General features: G+C 45.4%; 1 protein-coding gene across 2 annotated transcripts in view; it reads right to left on the reverse strand.

The window, feature by feature from the left end:
* Nucleotides 1-5,383: 5,383 nt before the first annotated feature.
* OSBPL5 (oxysterol binding protein like 5) overlaps nt 5,384-10,258 on the reverse strand; it is a 208,714-nt gene continuing 203,839 nt past the window's right edge. The window contains exons 20-22 of one of the 2 annotated variants that reach the window (XM_032765512.2): nt 9,907-10,024; nt 9,051-9,153; nt 5,384-6,691 (exon numbers count right to left, since the gene is read on the reverse strand). In XM_032765512.2, coding sequence (XP_032621403.1) covers nt 6,556-6,691; nt 9,051-9,153; nt 9,907-10,024 — 357 coding nt within the window. In that variant the 3' untranslated portion in view covers nt 5,384-6,555. The remainder of the gene's footprint in view (nt 6,692-9,050; nt 9,154-9,906; nt 10,025-10,258) is intronic. The other variant, XM_032765511.2, reaches the window with a different exon arrangement.

Raw genomic sequence — 10,258 nt, forward strand, 5'->3', positions numbered from 1 at the left:
AAGCGGCTCAAAGGCTGGATCATGTCCTGGGCGGAGCCTGCACCTCTCCCGCTGCCGCCCCGATGCAATTAGTTGCCTTAGAACCTTCCCGCCGGAAGGCCGCTGAGCCGGGGTCTGGTGGGGTGGAGCCCGTCCCGCTCCTCTTCCCCTGCCTCCACCCCTGCCTTTCTCTGAATGCGTTAAGTAACGGAGCTTTGAGTGATTTTCTTTGTGGCCTACCCCCTCCCATGTAACTGCATCAAACAGACAAAATTAAGGATCCCCTCCCTGGCTGCCTTAATTTATAGGCAGCCCTTCTCCTTCCACCCCCTCATTCGTAGCACCTGAGCAGAGGTCTCAAGTTAAAATTGACTTCCCCTTTTTCCATTATAGATGTCCTGGCTAATATAATACACTCCTGGCATAAAAATGGCATCTATGGCTACTGCAAGCCCAAGAACACAGGGTGCAGAGAGCATTTTTTCCTAACATCAGAAATCCTTCTGTGATAAACAGACCAATGATGAGCCATCCTAGCTGCTGAGAAAACAGGCTAAATGAGCAGGGTGTTATATGCTGAATTATACACTGCCTTTAATACAGTCCATGGGCTTAGGTCACTGCTCATAACTACTGATAACCCTAATCAGAATAAGGGCACTATCATGCTACGCGTTGAATGCAGGTGCAGACACATGCAGTCCCTTACTCAAAACGATGATAGTGTAAAAAGCATGCTGCAGTTAACTGGGCCACCAATGCCATGTCCACACTTAAGGAAAAGAAAAAAAAAGTGTTAAAAGAAGATTGGTTATCTGTAAAATCCTAGTGCAGCTAGGACACATTTTAGTTTCACTTCAGGGCAGCTGGTTAAAATGAACACAGCTACTTTTCCCTAGTGTAGCTGTGTCTAGAAATTAAGTCACAACATTGTTGCTGAGATCTTTTCGCTATAGGGAAAAAATGCCCCAAATCCAGATTTTATGGAACTAAAGCCGAGGGTTACAGCTGCTTATAGCTGCAGTGAATTTGACCCCTGACCTTTAAGGCTGGAGCATTCACTTAAAAAAAAATTCACCAGATACTAAATAGTAGCTACTTTTGTCAGATAGCAAGTACCAAACCATAGAGGCAAAGGTATATTGATCTCACATTACCTTGCTATGTGTAAGTGGGGGAATGGTCCCACTATTGTGGGAAACTTTCCTGGCTTCTGCACTACCCCAGTGAAATGGGCTAGTGGAAGGATTTGAGTCCTCACTCCCACTTCCTTTACCCAGAGGCCTCCCTACCCTTGAGGACTCCCCTTCCACTCTCATGTCTGGCAGAGTCCTTGTAACCCCAACAAGGCTGGGCCCCAGATTCCTGGGGGGGCTCGACCCACAACCTTGCTGTGGTCACCTAGGACAGGGGCTAGGGTGTCCCAACTCTGGGGTACTCTCTCCGCACTGGACGCTTCCCTGACCCAATGATCATTACATACAGTTTAAATCAAATACAATTTATCTAATCAGTAATTAATTTAAAAAGGAATAAGGAAAAATGGGAAAGGTTAAAGGAAAACATCACCCTGCTCTGTGGCAGGGAACATTACAAACAGTGTCTCTGGAACATCAGAGCAGTTCAGTCTGTTCCTTGTAGGCCCTGGGCCTCCTTCTCAGGCCCTGGCTGTGCTGCAGGGATGCTGTGGCTTGGATATTTGCTCTGGCGGTGGCCACACGCTCTCAGGCTATAGGTAGCAGGCAGAAGCAGCGCCAGGGTTTTTGCCGCCCTAGGCGGCAGCGCTCCTCCTCTGAGCATTCAGCGGCAGGGGGTCCTTCCGCTCCGGGTCTTCAGGGCACTTCGGCAGTGGGTCCCGGAGCAAGTGAAGGACCCGCCGCTGAATTTCCACCAAGGGCAGCAAAATGCTGCCCCGCAAATCCTGCTGCCCTGCCTAAGGTTGCCTGGTGGAAGTGTGACCCTGTTGGCAGGACCCTTCTTTCTAGCGTTGCCCCTACCCCATCACAGTTACAATCCCCCTCCAAGTCTGGCCTGCAGGGTCGCTTGGCTGGGGCATCTCCCTGCACTGGGCCCACTGCCCAGGGTCCCCCTCGCTTTCCCCAGCTGCTCACCACACCTGGCTCCGGACTGCGCCAGCTCCAGCTCCATTCTGCCTTAGCATGGCGGCTGCTGCTGCTGCTCTGCTTCCAGGGCTGCTTCTCTGGCCGCTCTGGCTCTGGTTGCCACAGCTCTCCTCCCAAGACAGGTCTGCTCTGTGGACTGCTTCTGTGACTCTGCTTCCAGCAGTGACCTGCTTCTCTGGATCCTCTGGATCTGGCAAGCTCTGCTCCCTAACTCAGCTTAGGCCCCTGCTTTCTCCTTACCTTAGCCTCACTCTGTCTGACCCAAGCAATTCCAGCTTACCTGGAGTACAGGACTTCCCTGGCCTGCTGATTAGCCTGCCTACCCTGTCAATCAGGCTGACCTGGAGCATTGGCCTCTCCCCATTGTTCCTGTGGGCTGTCAGTCTCTAGGTCTTGATTTCCCATTGACCCTTTCCCTTTCTTTTGGCCCTGGGAGTTAGCCCACCAAAACACCCCCAGTGAATGTTAGTAAGGGGACAACAGTCCTCTTACCTATGGCTCATGCAACTGTGATGTCTGTGGGAGAGGCCTATGCCCACCCATAAACAGGGTCATTAGAGTACAGGACTCAATATGACCACTTGTCTAAGGTACTTATATGGGTCCCATTGCTGGAGTATTTGAGTACCTCACAATTCACCATTTGTACAGCTGGAAGGGAGGAAAGAGGTAGAGTGACTTACCTAATATCATTCAACATTTGTGGCAGAGCAGGGACTTGAACTCCAGTTTCCTAAATCCTAGATTAGTGCCCTGACCATTAGACCACCTTTCTTCTCTTCCTTATACACTTTTAATCTCCTTTTTACAAATTAAAGGCCTAATGCAACTCCCATTACATTTAATGAGAAATGGCTCAAGCCCTAAGGCCACAAATTTTGCAAACTCTTATGCAAAGCCAACCCCACTAGAGGACAAGGCTGTATGCTTTTAGTCGTTTTTGCACATTATCATAATTGTTTATTAAATTCCAAGCAGTTGCACTTTAAAACATGGGGACTTCACAGCTGTTATTGATAGTAGGATTTGGCCTGCAAAACTTTTATTATGGATGAGCTGCTTCCCAGTTCTAAACTGCATGAGAAGATAAAAGTATACTAAAATTCCCTAATATTACTTTTCAGTTTAAGCAATTCCTTTGGGCGTATCAGGCAATTGTGAATCGCAGGAAAGGTGGTAGGCAAGGCATGGTTTCAATTGTGTCCATTTTGCCATTTAATTTGAGGGATTATCCTCTCTGAAGGTGGAATAAGTAGTGTAATATAATCTCATGGCTTTACTCCGATCAGTGGTTAGCCCCCAAAACAGTAACATCCTGTGATTGAAAGATAAAGGCGTTTCTCCTCTAGTTTGTATGGAAGGGGCTTGTACTTTTACTACAAGGACCAGCATTGGATCCTCATGGATGACCATGACAAGTATTTTCCATCTATGCTATTTACTAAAAATGGCTCATCTCCCATGCCCATATGAATGTTCCCTTTCTGATTTCCATCTACAGTAATTACTTGTTGATTTTAATCCAGCTGCTGTTTTAGTGGGATATATGGTGTTTTTTTCTATTTCCGTTTAAAAACAAAAAACAGAATGTTGATTCCATGTGGGAAACAGTGATAGATTTGGGAGACTTCCCTCATACCCCCCGGTGATGTGAAATTGGTGTATGTAGGTAACACTTCATTGGTTGCACTGCAAATCTCTTTGCAAGAACCTTTATATTACTAATAGGATTAATAACATTTAATAATAGGTTCTAATTGAATTCCTTGAGGGTGCATATTGTTTCTTAAAGTGGAAGAGTTCTAACAACTTCAAGCATTTGCTTACTGAGCACCCGCTATTGGCTTCCCAATCAGCACCCCTGCTCTTTAGTTCAGACTGTTCTTGATATTCTTTTCCAAAACTTATGTCATAATCATATCCTGAAGACATAACACTCCTGCAACGGAGAACAGGTTTCTATCAGCACATTCCTTGCTAATCTAATGCAAGGCCTGGAAAGGAGATCAAACACAAAACTATAAAAACATAAGAAAAAGGCACAGACAGCACTGACAGATGGGAGAGGCCACATAAGTGTCTACTGCTGAAAACAAAGAGCTTGGAGGCAGGTTTGGAATGAACAACATTGTTTAGAAAGTGGACACTGGAACTACACCTGTCTGTGAAGCAGCTAAGGCCAAGATTTTCAAGAGTAACTAGTGACCTTGGAAATCATTCAGGGAAGACTAAACACATACACTAAATGTTTCAAACATTAAGGCACTGCCACAGCTGTAAAAAAGAAAAACAAAAAACAAAAAAAAAACTACCTCCATGAGGGGAGTAGCTGCCAGCACTGGTGCCCTGTCTACACTGGCAAGTTACAGGGCTGGAACTTGCAGTGCTCAGAGGTGTTTTTTCACACCCCTGAGTGAGAATATTGCAGCACTGTGAAGTGGCAGTGTAGACAAGGCCTTAGAGATGCTTGATTTTTAGAAAGTGCTGAGTTCCTGCCCTCCGAAAGCTGGCCCCCCTCATGGATATTAAGGCAAGAAGGGATCATTCTCATCAACTAGTCTGACCTCTTGTATGTCACAGGACATATAATTTCAGTTACCCCCTCTATTGAACCCAACAACTGTGTTTGGCTAAAGCATACCCTCCAAAAAGGCTCTAGTCCTGATTTAAAGAGATGAAGAGATTGAGAGTTCACCAATTCCCTTAGTAATTTATTCATAACGTTAAATCACTTAGAATTTGTGTATAATTTCTAATTTAAGTTTAAGTTTGTCTGACTTCAGCTTCCAGCCATTGGTTCTTGCTATGCCTTTCTCTGCTAGATGAAAGAGCCCTTTAGTACCATGTATTTTCTCCCTGTGAAGGCATTTTTCAAGAAGGTGACAACTACGGTGGATCTTTAAGGTGTTTTGAGCAAGACAGACACTCAAAAATCACTTGTTACATTTGAAAAGCATGGCCTAATCTGAGAGAGTCAGACAAATATCAGGTCATAAAATTTTGCTATTTCCATTCCATGCAAGATAGAGAACATCCGCCAAACATTTCCATGAACACCATCCACGAGCTGTTGCTCCTCTTTCAGGGAGGAATACAACTCATTGTGTCACTCGGAACTTAGAAGAAAAAAGCATTCCATGCTGTGTTCATATGGTAGACAACTGTACATCTATTACTGTATATTATCTATTGGGAAAGCATGACAACTCATGCAATGCGTGAGTTAACTGCTACAAAATGAGAAAAGTCCCAAACACAGATAATTCAAAGAAATTGTCACTGAAAGTTCTGTGTAATTTTATTTCAACATATCAAGCACAAACAGGTTTCCCCTAACTGGGGAACATGACAAGGAATGTAGTTAAAAATTTGGAAACATTTACATTTAAAGTTTGCCAGTCTGGCACCATCACTAAGTATTTTAAGGCTGTATACATAGCAGTACTTACCAATTGGAACTACTTCAGGCCAGAAAAGAAAGGCTTAGTACTGACTGCAATCTACAGAGAATATTGCAAATCTTTTAAAAAATGGTGTAAAATAGGAAGACTATTAACAGAGTTAACAACGCAGTGGCAAAACCCTTACCCTTCCTGACCTTTAATAATAGATGTGCCTACGATCAAACACGAATATTTGCTCCCTCTCCAAGAGGGCAATGGGAAATTGTAGAGGACTTGTATACAATTCTTGTGTTATAAAAAAACAGCCATATAGCGCAAAAAAAAAAAAAGTGACCAGGATTTATAAACAAGCATGTCTGACATTTGACTCAGTGGGTCTAGTTCAGGACATTATTGGCTCTGTAACAGAATGAGGAGCTTTACTGAATGATTCCCTTTTCCGAAAGGCGGCAATCGTGCATATTTACAATCTCTGTGCAGTGGAGTGTGATGCACATTTTCAGGTCCAACTGTGTGTGTGCACGTTTCAACAGCAAGATCCTAGGAGAAACTGTGACCGATAACCAAGTGGTTGGATTTTTGGACCGTCGTCTGTTGCTCCCATCCCATAACTGAATGTACCCAACAGACATCTTCAAAATTGGCAAGAGCCCTTCCCATCTCCCCCAACCCTTAGAGCTATACAGCAAGCCAATGGAACCATGTGGATGTTTGCCATTATTGGGGCACCAATACTGCTTGGTAATTATTGATTGCATCAGAAAATGACAAGAAAATGACATAGAAAACAAATTGCACAATTAAAGCTACATTTGGCTTTAGCATTAAGGCCCATACAGGTAAAGAGGTCCTTGAAGATGTACACGTACAAAGGCAAATGACAATCTGAAGGAACTAAACTCTGCTGGTTCCCTGGATCCCCTTTTAGCCTGGCTCTCTCTTTCATCTCTGCTGTGTTGGTTTTAAAGTGCTTGGTGCCTCGATGGGCTCCTTGCGTGAGTGTCCCCCTCCTGCAGCCAGTAACTTTTATTGCTGCCAAACGTAGTGTTTTATTTGAAGACATAATTAATGAACAGTTGACATGTAAGAAAGACACAAATGAGAAACCAACAGCGAGAGTCCAGGAGGAGGTTTTCGGAAGAGGCCTTCCTGTAGAAAGATTTTTTGTTCAGAGCAGTGAGGTTTCTGAAACAACAAGTAGTAATAAATCCATTTGCATGTAGGAAACAATTTAACAGATATTCTTCCCTGCCCCGCCCGGACGCACATGAGCACTCAGCTACTGTTCCCAGTCCGATCCTACACAGGCAAGACTCCCCATGGCTTAAATTTACAAGACTGTTTGATGAGTACAGGATTGGGCCCACATGCTTTTCTCTTTTAACAAAGGAATACTATGAATATTCCTTTCCTATATAACCATCAGCCCTTTGGGACAGAGATTGTCTCACTATGTGCATGCAAGAACCCAGCACAATGGAGCCCCGATGTCAATTAGGGTCTCATGGTGCTACTTCTAATTTGAACAATTGCTATAAAAAGGGTTGATTCCCACGCAACAGAAACAGTAGGAACAGAATTTTCAGAAGGGCTCAACCCCTGGAAAATGTGGCCCTCATTGTGGAACAGCCCAGGTCTAGCTCAGATACCAAAATAAATGGCTGGGTTTTCAAGTGATCTCAGCATGGTGAGTGTGGGACTGTTCAGGAAATCTGGCCCGCTCACAATGGGAACTGCTGGGTGCCGAGCACTTCTGAGGCTCAATACCCTCAGCTGGGGCCAGGTTACTTGAAAACCTAGCACTAGGAGTGAAAAAGGCAGCAAAGAACAGAGTGCAGTGCAAAATTCAGGAATTGACAACTCGTAAGACACTAAATTCTGTGTATTTGCCAGGATTTAATAATTCGAGAGAACAGGTTTCTTGACCCTGTCTACTGAAATAACACAATCTGCTGCATTTTATTCAAGCCTAAACAAACTTATTAGCTTTCCAAAGTCATCAGGAGGAGTATTGCCATTGGAAAAATCTTTACTAGTCTTAACAGCCTAAAATAGAATTAGCTTCCCAAAAAGTGTCTGAATTGTCACTTCTCCTTCTGAGCAGTACTTTTTGGAACCATTTGGATGGACAGAATCAGCCTTCAAAGCCAGATGGCAAGAGGCTGGGAAAGGCAGGAGGGCACAAGACATCTCCTCATCCTTGCATCCCCTCCACCCACAGCCAGACACAATCCCATTCCCTGGCCTCCCCTGAATTCAGGAACTGGCTCCCTACCCAAAATCCCAAACATGGGAATGAGGCAGTATCCCTATGGCCCCACCCAAAGACACCAACTTCCCTAGTTCCAGAGGGGAGAGGGCTTGACTCCCCCTCCACATCACCCCTGCTACACCCCTTCCCTCAAGCTCCCATCCCTACTCCCCTTCCTGCCCCATTCCTCCCCCTTCCCCTACCTCTTCCTGCTCCCGCTCCTCCCCCTCACCTCCAGCACATCCTGAACACCATTAAAACAGCTGATCACAGCTGGCAGGAGGCACGGGGTCCGGGGAGGAGGAGGGGAGAGAGAGACACAACGCTGATCCATGGGGCTACTGGTGGGTGTTGAGCAGCCACTATTTTTTCCATGGGTTCTCCAGGCCCAGCGCACCCGTGGAATCAGCACCTATGACTCCACCCACTTCTGCACTCAGAGACTCTGCTGACCTGGAGCCTGTTCCTGTCCCAGTGAAGTCAATGGGATCTTTACAATGGACTTTATTGGACCCAGGATCAACCCATGGTACACAGAGGAATGAATGCAGCCCCCTATATGGTATGTAGCAGCAACCATGTTCCCTTCTGCATCCCTGGGAGCTCCATTTCATTATACTCCTGCAGAGATGGAGTGGCAGCACCCTGACCCAAAGACAAGTCAGAGTATAAAAGCCATAATGGACCCCTGCTGCAAACATGACCATTTCAGAAGGTGCAGCTCCAGTTTGCCAGTGCAATAACCAGGTGTGATCACTACTCTCTCAGACATGGTATAAAACTGAGACCTTATTAAAAAGCATGAACTGAATCTGCCGAGATCCAATTATAGGCTCTCGGGCCTCTGTTTCTCCTGCAATGACTGAGGCTGTCAGAGGAGAAACAGTGAAAGCAGAGCAGTGAGATCATTGTGCAGCTCCATCCCTACCTGGGACTGCAAGTCAAATGTAGGGATGTTGGATTCCTTGATGATTAGGGCCTTCTATGGCCAGCTAGCAATCAGACTTCTAGCCAGTACCCTGGTGAGCTCCCCAGATGTCTGCATCTATGCAGCAGCTTTATAAGCTGGAAGATCTGTAATGCTCCGGGATGGGACTAAGAGAAGATCCTCTCAGTGTTTTATGTGAAGGCTTGCTAAACCTTTTTTGGATTTTAATACAATACTTATTGTTATACCTTGAAACTGCACCCCTCTGAATTAACCAGACTCCAAAGGCCGGCTCAGAGGAGTTAAACACTAGAGGTTATTTTGGTCCTATTGAGATCATGCTGCTAATGATTGCAAATCGTTACCTGTGTATGTCCTGCTGGGCTTTCTGTAGGGATAAGACGGTCATGTGGATTTCCTTCAGGTGACTCATTTCCTTTCCGCACCGAGTACATGGACTTTCAAAACCTGCGACAAAACATTGCAGGGACAACCAGTTTTACCACACATCTCTGGTGATGGGGAGACCTCGGACACATGCCTCAAAATCCCCCAGCAAGTGAGTAGCTGTATGCAGTGAAGTACTTCAAATAAAGGGTGCCGCTAACATGGACTTTAATGCTGAGTGGAATTTTCATCATGAAAACCAAGCCCTGGTGTGAGGCTGATATGAAGTCCGACTGGTATTCTCTCAGCACACAAAGCCCCTCCCCCACAAATATCCCCAGCTTCCTCCTTTGTAGAGTGAGTGCAACTATATAGCGGTTTGCAACCCTCCTTCCCTGCTCTCATCTTCAAGGGCACTTTGCTAGCCACTTCAACAAACCTAACGGGGTGGAGAGAGAATGGAGTAGTGGAAAAGTAGGCCTGCTCTCGTCCTAAATCTAATGGTATTGAGTGGTCACAGTGCACATTTTTCTACAATGTTTCGTGCCACAGAAATGATTGATGTGGCTAAGTCAGCCCTTGGGAAGTCCTCAGAAGCACTAGAGCCTGTCACTGACATGTGTGTTACTACTAGCGAGGAAGGACAGGACAGAAGACACAAAAGGAGAGTGAGAGGTATTTCTAATACACTATCAGTAAAACAATGTCAAAGGAAGTCAATGGGCCAGATTCTGACACCTGTAATCAGACTGGGAAGTACCTTAGCTCCTCAAAGCAATAAGGTGCTAAATTTGAGCAAAGGTATTAAATCTGGCACATTTGCCAAATACTTGCCATCATCGTCCGACAGCTCCTGCACAGACTCTGGTGTTGAACAGCTGCTCTCAGTGTTTTGGCTGTGGTTGGATGGTTGGTCACTGGTTTTACGATGCCTGCAGTCTTTCGCAGATCTCTAAAATCAATAGAAGTTATTAAAAGGAACGCTGTCAAAAATCTGACAACAATTTGACTAAGTGTTATCCAGTCTGGTAGGGAAAATTCTCTGGAGTCTAAGGGTTTGATCGTGAGGAGGACTGAACACCTACTCAGAACCTTTCAGGATCAGATCCTAAATATCTGATTTTGAGAGAGAGACAGAGACAGACACACATACACGACCCCCCCTTCCTCCCCCCCCCCCCCCACA

The sequence above is a fragment of the Chelonoidis abingdonii genome, chromosome 4 (assembly GCF_003597395.2).
Source record: "Chelonoidis abingdonii isolate Lonesome George chromosome 4, CheloAbing_2.0, whole genome shotgun sequence".
NCBI lineage: Eukaryota > Metazoa > Chordata > Testudines > Testudinidae > Chelonoidis > Chelonoidis abingdonii.